General features: G+C 50.1%; 1 protein-coding gene across 2 annotated transcripts; it reads left to right on the forward strand.

Moving 5' to 3' along the window:
• Positions 1–4,335: 4,335 nt before the first annotated feature.
• Positions 4,336–15,767, forward strand: OSR2 (odd-skipped related transciption factor 2). 2 transcript variants are annotated; one of them, XM_081205034.1, is made up of 4 exons: positions 4,336–4,729; positions 11,146–11,927; positions 13,500–13,599; positions 15,296–15,767. In XM_081205034.1, exons 2-4 carry the CDS (start codon positions 11,224–11,226, stop codon positions 15,368–15,370), a joined length of 879 nt encoding a protein of 292 aa, XP_081061160.1. In that variant the 5' UTR covers positions 4,336–4,729; positions 11,146–11,223; the 3' UTR covers positions 15,371–15,767. The 2 variants fall into 2 exon arrangements, with proteins under 2 accessions (XP_081061160.1, XP_081061159.1); XM_081205033.1 differs by having other exon boundaries at positions 4,338–4,729; positions 15,214–15,767.

The raw sequence follows: 15,767 nt of genomic DNA on the forward strand, positions 1-15,767 counted from the left end.
CTGGCCGCGTTGCGCGCGCCCGCCGCACCAGGCAGCTTGGCAAGCCGGGGAAACGACGCGCGGGGAAACTGCCCAGGCGCCGGGTGATGCCGCCTGAGACTTTTATTTTATTTTATTTTATTTTATTTTATTTTATTTTGAGTCGGAGGCTGATGTCTATTTAAACCTATTTATTTATTTATTTGTTTGTTTGTTTTATTTTATCTATTTGGGCCTAACCGCCTTGGGCAGCTGACTACTAGCTGCCTGCCTCTACAGCCGTCCTCCTCTCCCTACCTGGTGTCCCACCCACCCGGCTCAGCCAGCGTGCCTAGTGGTCAGGGATAATCGTCCTTGTTGGAGCCCAGCAGAAAAGGTCTTGAAAGGTCGCGCAAGTTTCCCCACGGCTGGTCTTGCGAACGGTGAGCCTTCCAAGGCCTAGAGCCCTCGCTCCGACCCAGTGTCTCCTAGCTTTTAAGAAAAGCGTAGCGGCGAGAGAGCTTCCGAGCATGGGCAGAGCGCCTTCCGCTCGTCGGGGTGCGAGTCCCACACCGCACTCGCCATCTAGGAGATCAGGGCAGAAAGTGGAGCGAGGAAAAGGACCCGGCGCGCTCCTTCTTGATCTTGCAAAACGAAGCAGGGCGTTTTTTGGTTTGAAACCCTCATCCCTCCCCGCTTCCCTGCAAGACTCCGGATCGGGCTTCCTGGGTGGCATCACCAAAGGGGGAGACACCGGCTCGGCGAGAAGGGGGTCCCGCTGTGCTTACATTGCTGCCCCCGGGCTCGCGGGGGGGGGAGGGAGAAGCGGGCTGGGGGCGAGCAAGGGGTGTGCGCGCTGCTTGGATGGGAAAAGCCAGCCCCAGCAAGCGAAAGCGGCGGGTTTAGAGTGGGATGCCCTTCCCACCTCATTGCCCTTGGAAAGGAACGCAGCCAAGGCCGGATCCGCTCCCGGCGGGTCTCCTCCGGCTCCTCATTCCCTGACAGCAGCCACCGGTCAGGACTTGCAGCCGCTTCCCCAGCGCGCTGACTCGGCTTCGGGGACGCCTTCTTGCCTGGAAGTAGAAAGTTCTGCTGCAGCCAGAGCGAGCAGTTGCTTCCTGGTCCTGGGTTCCAATCCTGGGCACATGAAGTTCCTCGGGTGGCCCGGGGCCTCTCTCTCTCTCTCTCCCACCCCCACCGCAAGCCCCTCGGCCTAACCTACCTCACAACTTGTTGTGAAGATAACACAGAGACACACACCGCTCCCTCTGCCATCACCCGCAGCTCCCTTGCGCACTCAAACGCCCCGCAGAGATTGCGCACCGAGGGAGTGTAGGATGCAGCCGGTCTCGACTGCGCCCAATGGGGCTTCCTCGCAAGTAAGTGTGCGGGCTCAAGCCTCGTCCATTCAGAACCAACAGGACAGGTCCCAAATCAACTCTACCCTATTTAGGGACTGAGAGGCCGAAGCAGTCGTGCATTTGTTTGCGTGTTTGTATATTTGCTTGTGTTTGTCTGTTGTCGTTGCTATTTAGCGGCAGACAGTAGGAAACACACATCCAACACCATTTCCAACGTCGAATGGATTCGACCCGACTTTGCACCAGATGCTGGGATTCGCTCTTAGGGTCTGAGTGTGCGGAAAGTCTCTGTTTGGGAAACTACAGCGAATGAAAAGCAAAATCTGCTAGCTCTCACTCAGCTTCTGCCCCGCGGAGGCACCTGTTGAGCCTTGTAAATGAAAACAGTCTAAGACCAAGGATTGGGGCCCAAAACACTGCGCTCTCATCGTCGCCGTTGCTCTCTACTACTTGCGACTTTGATAGTGGCATAGAGGCAACGGCAGATTATTATTATTATTATTATTATTATTATTATTATTATTATTATTATTAGCCTCAACAGCAGCAGCAGGAGAAACCTCGTGAATTGTTTTGCAGATTCCTCCTTTCACTCCAGTGCCCATACCTTACCCAGCCACTGTAATCCGTAGGTGATTTTGTTCTCTATTATTACTGAACCTGCGTAATATGGAGTCTAGAAATAACAACGGGGAAAGATGGTCAATATATTTCCCCTCTCTTTTCATTTGGGGGGGGGACCCAACCATCATGGAGCGCCGATGGGAGTCAATATTGCGCGAGGTGCGGGGCAGAGACATTTGCCGGCGACGGGAATTTCGCTCAGATTCTGCTGCTCTCCGGACATGGGTCATATTTCTGAAATGAGAAAAGGTAGGGATTGTTCTTCCTAACTTACGTAGCCATGCCAACACATTGCAGCTATGGCCACGCATGCATTTATCGAATAAAAATAAGAGTAGCCTCGCCCGGTGGCTCGCTCCTGTTTCTCCGCGCCGTCCTCCTTTCACCTTTGGAGTCAGCCGTCGAGGGAAGAGGTCTCACTCTGTGCCCATGGTGCTGTTGCCAAAGGCCGCTGGCGCGCAGGAGCAGAGCCGCCGAGTCCCGCTGCTCTCCATGGAACTAATTAGAAGGTTCCTTAGGATTGCAACCATTGGGGTCAAGGGGCCAAGATGATGGCCAGGCAGTCCCTTTAACCCCGAAGATGGGGACGATAAAATCGTCTCGCTGCCTGCCCTGATCGTGCATTCACATCCATTATTATTTTTCTTCCCACCCCTTATTTTCCTGCTCATTGCCATTCTCCCGCCACCCACCCACCCACCCACCCTCCGCCCTCTGCATCTTCCTTCTCAGTTTCTAATCATCTCCTGTTTTCTTTTCTGTGCAGGGAAATTCAGGAATCCTAATTGCTCTAGGACAGGAATGGATCCTTCAATGCCCACTCAGTTCCTTATCAATAGGAGGCTGGAAACAGGGAGATCTGGCTTTTTTTCGTTGCCTCACTCAGCGTCTCACATTTTCCAAAGTTTCCATCGCTGGCGTGTTTATTGAGAGTATTTGTTTCGCGCTCATCGTTTGAACCAAACGCGCTTTCGCATCTGGCCCATTTGCCCGAGATCTCCCTTTCTCTCTCTCCTCTAGATCTTAAGCAGCACGATCTTGCTCCAAGTCCCGAGAGGTGGAGGGTGATGCGGGGTGTGTGTGTGTGTGTGTGCCTTTTAACGTCATTTCGCCATGTGGATTGTTTTAGGTTTCAGGGAGCCGGTCCTGCACGGTTCCGTCTGGGGGGCATAATCAGCCCTCCGCGCTGCGCTCCGTGCCATTAATGAGTAGTTAACAAATATTCGTCTAAAACGCCGCTTGCATGCAGGGAAAAAGGAGCCCGACCGCAACTTAACCACGAACAGTAATATGTTTCTATTTATCCAGGGGCTCAAGTTAAACAACCTGTGATTGGTCACTTGGGATAAGTAAAAACAACAACAACATAAAAAATCCCTCTTAAACTGAAAAGGAGGAAAAGTGGTAGCAAAAGCCCCCGAGGTCCCTATAATCTGCATGCATATGCTTCCAACAATTAAATGTATATAAAATATATTTTTATGTATATATATTTGGGGGAACTTTCTCATCTAACAGAGGAAAAGCATTTCCGAATTATAGTCACTCGGGAAGTTTAAAAACTACCTTTCAAGATTTTCCTAGATGCCAGATATTTTTATTTATTTCGCTCGGGTAATGTTGGCGGTTCCTTGGGATTCACCTGTTTCGGGTAGAAGAAAATCGTTTGCTCACGAAAGCCAGGTTTTGAGAAAGGATTCTTTAGCTGGGAGATGATGATGATGATGACACTAATACTTTGAAATGGCTATGACAAAGTGGCGCCCTATAATTTTGTTTTAAAAACACGATTCTTTCGGGAACCTTACGGTCTAACAAATTAAATAAAGAAGAGGCAAGGGGGGGAGAGGGGAGGGGAAATATAGGATTAGATCATTCAAAGAAGCCTTCTAAACTATCGCGTTCACATTGATCTGCTTCACATGAAGCAGGAAAAAAACGTTAATGGTCTGAAGGTATTACTCGGAGTGTATAGAGAACATATAGCCAGCATATTTAGTCCATGAAAACGGTGTGTTGGACACGTTCAACTTCTAGGGCTTAGCCTGAGAGACAGCTACCGAAGTTTCTGCAGTTGGAGTAGCCAGAAGCATTAAGGAAGGAAGATCTTGATTTATGCACTGATCGTGTTTTCTCAAAGGGGAAAAAGTCACCTTAGGTAACGTTGGGGGTGGGGAGCGAAAGTGTGGAGCGGGGGGGGTGCAGGGGGAGAGAAAGGAGCTCTGCCCCTTTAAAGCCAAGTTGCTATCCAAACAGAAGTAAACAGTGGTGGTGGTGGAACAGGGAGGCGGGGCTTCGAGGGGCGGCCCTCGGAACGTTCGCAACCTCTCGAGCGTTCGGAGGGGGGCGTGGCTTCGAACGCTGGGGCGGCGAGCGTTCGAATTGCTGGGGCTCGGGGAGGGACTGCGGGCGGGGACAGAGCCCGCGCCGCGGCGAGCGCTGAAATGCGATGGACCCGCGAGGGGGAGGTCCAGACTCGCGCCGAGCTCCGCCGGAGCCGAAGGCAGGACGGGGCTCCCGGGGAAGCTCTATGCCGGCACTTGACTCGCCGCCTCCCAGCCGACGGAGGAGCCTGAAAGCCCGGGCCGGAGGCCTCCTGGAGCCGCCCCTCTGACTCCTCGGAACATGCCCGGAGCCCCCGGGACTCGGCGGCTCCACTGAGCGAGCTCCTCTCCCGAGTGGATCTAATGACGCCGCCAAGGCACTTGCTGGCCTGAGGAGCGCCGGGAGGACGTGGGTCCGGGGACGAGGCGGAGGCCCCGTCGGAAGAAATTGGCAAGTGGGAGGTAGGTAGTAGAGTGACAGCTCCGGAATGGTCGCCCTGCTTGGGAACGGGGCACCTGCGGGTGGGAAGTGAAGGATCTGGGCAGGAAGGGGCTTTAGCGGGGCAGAACAGGGGAAGGACCCGATTCTAAGCTCCGCAGGGAACCCCAACCCGGAGAATTGCCCTCGGAACCGTCCAGGAACGGACTTCCACAACAGCCAGAACCTTCTTGCCCTTAGTAATGTGACTGTTAGGATCCTTTGCGCGTTTTACATGGGAGTAAGGCTCGCTGAGCGCAGGGAGACTTCCTTCCGAGTAAGCGCGCGTGTAGAGCTCGGGCTGGCCGCAGAGGGCTTTGTCAGCCAGCTCCGTCTCTCGCCGAGGAGGAGCGAGCAGCTCCTCGCCTTTACTTTCGATTTGAATCCCGGCGGCTCACACCAGAACAGGGGCAGACCTGTCTTTCGGTGCACAGAGCCGGCTGTGTTCTGCGCGCTCCATAAAGCTCCGGGCAAGTGGAAGGGCCTCCAGACCCCCCCCCCTAGAAAGTTCGCACTCCAAAGGCTTCCAGGAAAGCCAGGTGAAGTCGCATTGCTCGTTCAACAAATCTTGGGCGAAAGATTTCCTTTCCTCTTCTTGATTTGTTCGAGATAGCCTTTGGGAACGCCGGAGCGGGACGGGGGTCTTGGTTTTGGCGAGGATAAGCAAATACGAATCTGTGGGATCTGGCAGGGATACTTTCCCCCAACTTCAGCCGGCGTTTGCCTACCTGATAGCTGAGACCCTCGGCGTGTTCTTAGCCTTCTCCCACCAAGAGCGGTTATTTATTTCCCTCTGACATCCAAGCAAAAGCTCCTTTCAAGTCCTTAGCCGTCGGAAGCCCTTGAAAAAGCAAGGCAGAGCCAGCCAAAGATCACGCCGGGAAGACTCTTGTTTCTGCAGACACTGGCCTTAATTAAATTAAGGATTCGGAGTGGAAAGGGAAGTGACAGTGTGTCTAAATAACATCCGTGTTTGATTCGCACCCTGACTACCAGTGGGCTCTCAAAGGAAAACACTGCACTTTCTGGCCTAATTTCAACCCCCATCCCACCCCCACACTTTCTCATTGTCAAGTTTGGCATCTAAACGTATTTACTTTGTACTGCGCTGCTTGCTTTCCGTGGAAGGAAGGTTGTGAATATAGGACCGCAGCCTGCAAGATGGCTCAGAGGGCAGTAAAGTCTCTATCTAACGTTGTTCGGGGTGCAGTCCTACGCCTTGTTTTCATTCGATTCTGTGAAATACTGCTTTATGCAGGGTCAAATAATTACATCAGTATGGATACAGCAGGTAGAGAAATTCTGATATGTCTTATTTTAAAAAGACACCACCTTTGGGTTGTACTGAAGCAAAAACAATATCGGTGTGAATATTACACAACTTAAACACGTGGTTTTGAAAGTAAACTTTAGCATTTTTTTAATAAAAAAGCTGTAATGGATATCCCATTGAATCAAAGAGCAAACGTGTGCAAAATCTTGTTGTAGAGAGGCGATCCCATGTAAATGAGTAGGTTCTCCTAAAACCTGCGCCACTATTTTCCACGTAAATTTATAAAATGTACGCCTAAAGATCATACTTGCATGAACTCTTACTAGGGAATGAAGGTGCAGTGGTTTAACCAGAAACAAGCCCCATTGAATTCAACAGAACTCATTTCTGAGTAGCAGTGGTTAGGACTGTGCTGAAATAAATGGAACCTACTTCCAAATAAACATTAATCGAATTGTCTTTTTTTTCTTGCAATGGGAGGCTCTGAATATATTTGCTTTTTTTAAATAAAAAACAAAAATTCGAAAAGTGACGTATTTTTTCATCATATGCCTTTAATCAGAAACGAAAATGTCGGTGTTAAACAAAAAACCCTCAACTTTGTTGAGAACAATTAATATAAAATAAACCATAACTGGATTTTTATGTGAGCGGCCTAATCCCCGAGTTCTGGCCCTCGGTCTTAAAACAGGTTAACATTAAAAGTAACTCTCACTTGATTCATTGGGATTGTTCCACTTAATGTTTGTTAAGCAGCACAGCAGCAGGAAGTAAACTCTAATTAGATCAGTAGCACTTAAGTTTCTGATGGAGGTGTTTTTAGGATCTGTGAGGGAATCATTTAAACCGACTCAAATTTTCAAGCCGCTTTGGAAGGAAAATGCCAAAACGAAATTGGAGGCTCTATCCTTAGCACATTTGCTTGGAAACAAGGACCATCGAAATCAGCAGGACTTCTAGAAAATGTGTGCGGTGAAAGTGTTTGGGGACAAATTGCGTCGTGGGCGTGTAAAAGCTGCACATCTGAAATATAAATACCTAGGCATAATAGTAGTACTTTGGTGCTATGCATTACAGCTATTTTAATACAGAACAGAAAGAGTTTTTTAAAATTAAAAAATCACGTGCTTTCTGGGTGTGTCCCCCCCCTTTTTAATCTCCGAGAAAACATCTTTTTTTTGGTCAAGCGTACATTTCAATTTTTTGTGTAAAGATCCTGCTACATGATGTTTTATCTAAATCAAGCAGTCCAGCCCAGATGGAGAAGGGGTCCCCTCCCCCTCGTTAGGAAAGGACCCCCTTGAGTAAGTCTGGAAGCCCCTTGACCCTGGCACGATGGGAACTCCAGCAGGAAAAAGTAAACGAACCTCTTTCCTTTTTGCTTCCCATCTCTGCGTGGCGATGTCTCTTATCATGATAGCCAGCCCTTGTGCGGTCGCGTTGCAGTGTCGAGGGGGTGGTGTGGTGTGGGCGCCATGATTTGTGCATTTATTTATTTATTTGCAAAAGGGAAAGTGATGAGTGGTGGGAAAGTCGTCGGGGGGGAACGGGAGTTAATAGTTTCGGTTGAACGGACTGAGTGAAACCCTCTGACTGTCACACACCTCTCATTAACTCCCTTCCCTGCGCACTCGGGTCGCATACCAGAGGCAAGGAAGAGGCTTCGTGTTTTGTTTTGGGTTTTTTTGCTACCCCTTTTTAGCGCTGCATTAATTTAGAAATGGTCCGTCGCCCCACCAACCACCAGAAGCAAAGCTCTGCTCGGCCCGGGCGCGAGTGGGAAACCGGGCCGAAGGCAACCAGGGCACTTCGGCCCCTTTGGCCCATCAGATGTTGATGCAAAAGAGGAAAATAATGCACGATCAAGCGCGCTTTACGTTGGCACACGTATAAGACCCTGATGGTCTCTCCTCCTCCTTCCCTCTTTGCAAACTGGCGGCGCAGAGGCCTACGGCTGCCATTGGAGAAATCAATGAAGCCTTTTGCGCCTAGGACTGCTGGTTACCCCTGCAGACTAATAACCCAGCCTCACGGTCCTCTATTTTTTGAAATACAAAACCAAAAGACGATGCCTTTAAAGAAGGGGTGGGGGAAATCAGATTATTTCCACTTCCCGTCCCGGGCTTGTTAATGGGTCGCAAGGCGCAATTCGAGGATAGAGAACCGGTAGCTTTTTTCCGACCAGGCATTTGAAATAAAGCTCGTTTAAGCTCTTGTGAGCATCTTCCAACCGGATTGTTATTGTGTTTTTTAGAGGAAAGTATTTGGGGATGCCTAGAAAGGAGCATCTGAAGGCTTTATTTCTTTTCTTTCGAAAATTGCCTTGTGAGAGCGAGCGGGACTAACAGATGTGGCCGAGCCCAGCCCGTCCCAGAAGCCCGTTTAAATGCTTAACTCCCAATTGGATTTTAGGGCCGCTTTTATTTTTCTCGAAGTATCACATTTCCCACACTCCTTTCGGGAGGCTGCAGGGACGTTCCAAATGCAATAAGAAAGCGGAGCAAGGAAGACGAGCCAAGATCCTGGGGCAGGAATGGCCGCGAAACTGCAGTGCTGGATGAGAGAAGGGCGGGGGGCGAAAGAGTAAGCCTCGCCCGCCTCCTCCAGCGAGCAGGGCAGTGCTTGCCAATGCTACTTCTGCGGGGCTAAAGCACCCCCCAAAAATAACCTCGACCCCAGATTAAGGTCCGGCTGCCTGCTGGAAGCCTGCGAGCTGAATCCCATGTGGGAGATCCTCGGGGCAGCGCTCTGTGGCACTTGCCTGTCGCAGAAAACCATCCCCGAGCGAGGTGCCTCTTCCTAAGGACTCGCCTTTCCCTGAAGGCCGTCTGGGAGAGACCCTGGGGGTGTCCCTCTTGGGTGGCGCCTTGGCCAGCTGAAAGGGATCTGCGAGAGAGGAGGAGGAGGGAGAGGGGGTATTCCGAGCCTGGAGCGCTTGGCGTCGAGGGGCGACGGGGGAAGTGTTGCTTTTCTCTCTTTCAATTATCTTGATTAATGAGTTGTCGCTGAGGGAAGAAAAATAAGCGCAGCAGCAGCAGCACCGGGGAGGGCCAAGGCGGGCAGCCCCACCGCCGAGAGCTACCAGCCCCTCCTCTCCAAACGCCCCCGCCTTTCCTCGCCTCCCGCGTCGGACCTTTGCTTCCCCGCCCATGGAGACCCCTCTGCTCCCCTCCCCCTGACTTAACTCCGCCAGGCCAACCTCAGCCAACGAGTTCCAAGGCCTGGGAAAAGGCCCTATACCAGTTCAGGGCCTCGCCATTGAAACCTCGTGGACACTTCCGACGGAGCCGGTGGAACCGACTTCCAATGGCGAGGAGGATCCCAGGCGCTGACCCCCCCCCCATATAATCTGTAGATGCGACGAAAGAAACAGCCCCCGACGTGAGAAACGCGTTGTAATTGTTCTCGCCCTTTCATTCAGCACCGGCCGGCCCTGATCGGTTGGCGTTTTCTATCCCCTTTGCCCTCCTGAGATGATGGGTGTCTCGGGCAAGTGCGCCGATTCGAGGCCCAGGCTGCGATCCTGGGTCCACCTGCTTAAAAGCAACCTCCGCCAAGGCGAAGGAGCCCTCCACCTATGTTTCCTCGGAAGTCACGTCCATTAATTTGAACAGGATTTCTCTTCCATGAAAGCATGGGCCAGGTCATCGGCCTTACCCGTAGGTGGAGTTGCTTTCTTGAGAGCAAGCCCCCATGTAGTCAATGAGACCCCTATTTATTACATAATAGGATCCTTTGGTGGGAAATGCACTGGATCGGGCTGCGCGCGTTTGGAAGTGTTTCAAGATGGGGTATCGGCTTCTTCGTTCAGTCTTACAACCGAGGCCAGCTTCCCAATGGATTGCTGGTAGTAGGTAGCTGTGAACCATAATACAGCCAAATTCAAAGCAGCTGCCATCGTGCCGGTTGGACCTAGTGTGCCCTTCGCATGGTGGAAGGAAGTTAAATCGACCCAACTGAGCCTTACTCTCGTGTAATGTGTTTGGGATCGGGGCCCCCTCCGTTTTCACTGGTTAAATGAGTCGGGAGCCATGTTAGATGCACTGTGCTCGCCCATATTTCCCTGTGAAGCGAGGGAATCAGCGAGTATTTATCACTTTCCCCTCTCCGCCCCCTCCCCCGCAAGCCCCTGACATGACTTATCGCTTCTTCAGACATCATGAGCTCTTAAAGAGCCTTCTGCTCCCCACCTAGGCGCATAAAAAGTCCATTCGAACAAGCAGGATCGCAGCCAAACGCCTTAAAAAAAATCTATTTGTGAAGCTCGCTCATGTTGGACGGGAGTCAGTAGCTCGCTTGTAAGGGCGCGCGAACTTCCCTGCTTACACCACCACTGTGCGCGCTATGGCAAGGACGCAGAAACCGCACACCAAAGCAGCCCCCGCTTCCAAACGGCTCCTGTCCTGAGCCTTGCAGGACACCCGCTTCGAGCGTTAAGTGGCCGGCACATCGCGCTCCTCCTGGGTCGTTTCAAAAATATGGACTTTGTAGTCAGTTCGGCCATCAGTACAACTCGCATTCAGAGGGGGCGTTCTGAAGAAGTCGATGAAATGCTGGATCTGGGATCCCCCCGCCGCCGTCGTTTTCAAAGATCCTAGTCCTCTTGATCTTGCCCGCAGACGCAGCCCTTGCCAGGGAACGCGGCTTTGATTTCTTGATCCATCTACGATATTGGAAGGAGTCACTCTGCATAAACGAATTGCGGAGTGTGCGTGTTGCAGGGATCCGTGAGCTTAATTGCTATTTGATATTTTCAGGTGATATTTTATTTGCGTTGGCCTCTTCCAGGTAATGCCATTCCCTCCCAACTTTGCTTGCATTTCTGAACTTTATACAGTATATGATTTCGCCGGTTTGGAGCCTGCTTCACCAGCGAGATCAATTCGGAGTCTGAATTATTCGCCGCTCCAATGACAGCCCTCTCATTCGGGTCCCCTAATTATTTATCCTGGTTGCGCATTATTATTGCTGTGAATGTTGTTTAATTCTACTGTACTTCGTCTTAAGGGGCCTGAAACTGTATTAAACCCAGGCCCCTCTTGTCAAATCCACGTGTAGACGCTGCCCTTGCAATAACCTGCCTCTTGTTTTGTTTCTGTTCCCCTCCCTTCCTCTGTCCCTGCTCAGGACCTGCACCCGTGCGCGCGCCCCGAGGAGTCGCGGGTCGCCTCCGGCCCTCCACGGCCAGGCCCGGCCGCTGGGACGATGGGGAGCAAAGCGCTGCCGGCGCCGATCCCGCTGCACCCGTCTCTGCAGCTGACCAACTACTCCTTCCTCCAGGCCGTCAACACCTTCCCGGCCGCCGTGGACCACCTGCAAGGCCTGTACGGCCTGAGCGCCGTGCACACGATGCACATGAACCACTGGACGCTGGGCTGCTACGCCGCGGCCGCCGCCACGGCCGGAGGCGGCGGCCCGGCCGAGATCAGCCGCTGCTCGGCGCTGAGCGAGATGGCGGCGGCGCAGGGCCTGGTGGAGCGCTTCCCCTTCCCGGCGCTGCCCTTCGCCACGCACCTCTTCCACCCCAAGCAGGCGGCCGCCATCGCGCACGTCCTGCCGGCGCTGCGCAAGGAGCGGCCGCGCTTTGACTTCGCCAACCTGGCGGCGGCGGCCACGCAGGAGGACCCGCCCAAGGCGCACCAGGCCGCGGCGGCGGCGCACGGCGAGCTGGCCAAGCTGAGCGGCCCCCTGTCGGCGGCGCTGGGCAAGCTCTCCCCGGACCGGAAGCCGGCGCGCGGCAGGCTGCCTTCCAAGACCAAGAAGGAGTTCATCTGCAAGTTCTGCGGGCGCCACTTCACCAAGTCCTACAACCTGCTCATCCACGAGAGGACCCACACGGACGAGCGGCCCTACACGTGCGACATCTGCCACAAGGCCTTCCGGAGGCAGGACCACCTCCGCGACCACAGGTCAGCTCCGCTGGAGATGCAGAAGGGGGACTGTTGGGCTACTGCCCTCGCTCCAGCCTCTTTGGAGAAAAGGGTGCCCATGGGGTTATGCCGTGCAGGATCCAGCCACTCCCCGACCCTCCATTTCCCTTGGAAATTAAGCCTTATGATGGATGGCCTGGTGGTGGTTCTGAAGTTGAGCCGCATAGCTATCAACTTTTCCCTTTCCTTGCGAGGAATCCTATTCGGAATAAGGAAATTTCCCTTTAAAAAAGGGAAACGTTGACAGCTGTGGGTTGAGGTGCCAACCAGCAAGTCCTGGGCTCCAGTTTTCCTCTAAACCCACTTAGATAGGCCTAGAGGAGAAAGGTCTGTTTCTCAGCCTCCTGTATGCAATAGGGAGGTGGTTGGTGTTATTAGTATGCAGACCTAACTAACAGTGCAGTTCTCAATATGTAGGATTTATTTCCAAGGGAACAAGGTTGGGACTGGGAGTGTTGAGTTGATTTGCATAGAAGCAAGTGACATTGATCAGAAGCAAGTCATCTTCCACTTCAGTGGGCCCAACTGAGGGTGAGGAGTAGCTTCAAGGTGGTTGGCTTTCATGACACTTATTTCCAGGGCTCTGCATCTCATCTGTACCTCCCGATGGGCTTTCCAATCTTTCCCCTTTTGCTTTCTTTTCTAGTCTGTAGGATTTGATAAAGGCTTGGTGATCCCAGCAAAAAAGCAACAACAAACTACTTTGCCTCTGTAGAAATAGCATTCGATAGAAGTCCATTAAGGAAGCTGCAGAAAAAATTCAGTAGATTTACAGCCTAGCAAATGTGGATCAAAACTCGAAGGGGAGGGGCAGAGAGAAGGCAGTATGTTCCTTGAAATGAATATTTCCTAACACTAATGGGATGTTTGTTCTTTTCTGTGCCATACATGCCAGAGAAACAACATTTACAATGTGTTTGTAACAATGTACAAATGGCCCTTTTCCTCTGTTGCTTGCTCTGAGAAGCTCAAGGGCTTTCTGCCTTTTCTCATCCCATCAAATGGTAATGAACTGTGGGCCAGATCCTGTGGGGGTCTATAAACTTAGTAAGGCAAAATTCCAGCTGACCTCAGCTGGAACAAGTGGGAGCACAGCCTTTACACGTTCACCTGAAAGCAAGTCCCAGTGCATGCATGTGAAAGATTGCATACTTTTGTGCATTGCTACTCAGAAGTAAGTTCCACTGTTCTCAGTAGAACATACACTGTAGCAAGTGTGTTTAGGATTGTCTCCTTAATTTGTTAGCAGAAAAGGGCAATGAAGCCCTTTGGAGAAACTACTGTCAAGTGGCTGCGGAAAAAACCTATGAAAAGAAAATTGGAAAAGTAGATTTCAGTGTTGAGTTAGGCTTAGTCTACAACCCTGTACCCTTACCTGGAAGCAAGCGTCATTGACCTCAGTGAGACTTACTTCTGAGTCAACATTTATAGCATTGTCCCATTAGTATAATTTTCCCCCAGATACTTGAGCTACATAGAGACTACTGCTAACTGTTATGGCTCTTTCTGTGTCTACACATACTGATTCCAAATGCCTGTATTGGCTTTTAGGTATATCCATTCCAAAGAAAAACCGTTCAAATGTCAGGAATGTGGGAAAGGATTTTGCCAGTCCAGGACTCTAGCAGTTCATAAAACTTTACACATGCAGGTAAGGTTAGATCCATATTTCTTTAGACAGTTTATTTTTATCTTAATTCTGTTTCAACTCTTTATACATAGCAATATTCATTATGAATAAGTAAAGACATGTAACTGTACCAGAGGAGTGGTGTTGATGGTATTTAAATCAGATAATTTATCCACTACTGACCTCTACTTTGCTTCATTGTGCAGAAAATATGACACAGTCTGAACTTTTATTTCAGTTGTTCAGAGTCATTTAATTCATTTTTTGGGGGTGTAAATTGTCTTGACTCATTCTTTATGGTAAAGAAAATAAGCACACTGGGATCTTAGAAGGATTAAAGAAGCCTGCACAAGTTGTTTATGGTTGTGATCCAATGCACAATTACTTGAGAGTAAGTCATATTGAATTTAACAGGATTTTATTCTGAGTAAACGTGTGTTGGCTTGAACATCAGTTCATTTAAGACTTGCATATTCCATAGCTGGAAAAGATTCATTGGCACTTCTGAACCAGATGAAATGCATGCTCTGTTTTTAACAGCTCAGATTAAAAAAGACTTGCTTTGTGGAAAGCTTTTCACTGATAGAGATGATGCAAGTATCCCTGGGAAGCTGGGTGGATTAGCAAGAAGCATTTTTCAGTAGATCCTAGAGATGGGGAAATGTGATGAAGTGAGGATTGTCCTTGACAGGCAAGAAGATATATCCGTGCTGTTAAGGCTGTAATCTTAAGCACACTTACCAGGGAGTTAGTTCCAGTGAGCTCAGCTGGACTGACTTCCGACTAAATGTCTATAAGGATCAGGCTGCAAAGAATTGTGATCTTGTACCTACAGCAGATACATGAGCTATCCCTGCCCCCCCCCCAATGCATTTACTGGGAAGTAAACTGTTAATAATTTCAGTAGAACTTGTCTTCAAGTAGGGCTGAACTCCTAAGCATACTTGTTTCCTCCCTCTTTGTTTATTTTTATCTTCATAACAACCTTGTGCAGTAGGTTACCTAGAGATATAGGGGATTGGCAGAAGTTCACCTGGTGAGCTTTCTGGCCGAAGAAGAATATGAACCCACATCTCCCTGGTCCAATTCAAGCTTATATGTACTATCCCTGACAAGTTCTCTATTTTATTTTTTGGGACTTACTTCCAGTTAAATGTGCTTACGACTGGGCAGCAAGCATGCTAGGATTCTCACCTTACTTTCAGGACATCTTCAAACTTATGGATATTTACTTTGGAGTAAATCCCACTGAATGCCATAGGATTTACCTCTAAGTAAACACACATAGGATCAGGCTACAAATGCACATACAGCCTAATCCTGTTTTGGGTTTAATTTGTTCTTTTTTAAAAAACAACAACAACTAAGAAGTAAACATTGTTTTCTGTGGTGTTTACTGCCCATTTAAATGTGCCTAGAATTGCAGCCTTATGTGGAAACCACTTCCATGGCATTTAGGCCTGAGAAGGGGCACTTAGGATTTGTGAAAATTTATTTCCCGCTATGGCATTGGTGTTTTGAAGGGTAACGAAACTGGGGAGGGTGTGTGCATATAACGAGAGAAGTTTTGAGAAACTCAGTAAACCAGGTAGTTTGTAAAGGGTTTAATCCTTTGCTTGCTTCAAATCTGAACAGGAATCTCCACACAAATGCCCCACATGTGGAAGAACCTTTAATCAAAGAAGTAACCTGAAAACTCACCTTCTCACCCATACAGACATCAAGCCCTACAACTGTGAGCAGTGCGGCAAAGTGTTCAGGCGAAACTGTGATCTGCGGAGGCACAGTCTAACTCACACCCCGCGGCAGGACTTCTAGAACCCTCCACAGGGAGCTAACTCTGGCTCAAAGGACTTGAACTGTAGAGAAATCTTTAAGCCCATGCACATGTGGACAGATGTACGCAGGGCCCCATCCTCTCTCCCTTGGCTCCTGCCAAAAGCAGCTGGGGTGGGCAGCACAGGGGAAGTGACAGCAGCCCCAAGCTGCTTTCCTCGGCCCAAGAGCACCTCTTGTAGATAATAACATCGCAGCTCATTTTAGAGCTCTGTACAGAAACTGTGGCGTCATGTGTGTTTGTGTACTTCCTTTTTTTTTGTCTTACCAAATGCACATTGGTAACAAGGACAATGAGAGTGAAAAAATATTTTTAAAAAGTGTATTGCAAAGTAAACCAGTTTCCCCCCCAA

This window comes from Podarcis bocagei, assembly GCF_964188305.1.
Source record: "Podarcis bocagei genome assembly, chromosome: 8".
Classification (NCBI taxonomy): Eukaryota; Metazoa; Chordata; class Lepidosauria; order Squamata; family Lacertidae; genus Podarcis; species Podarcis bocagei.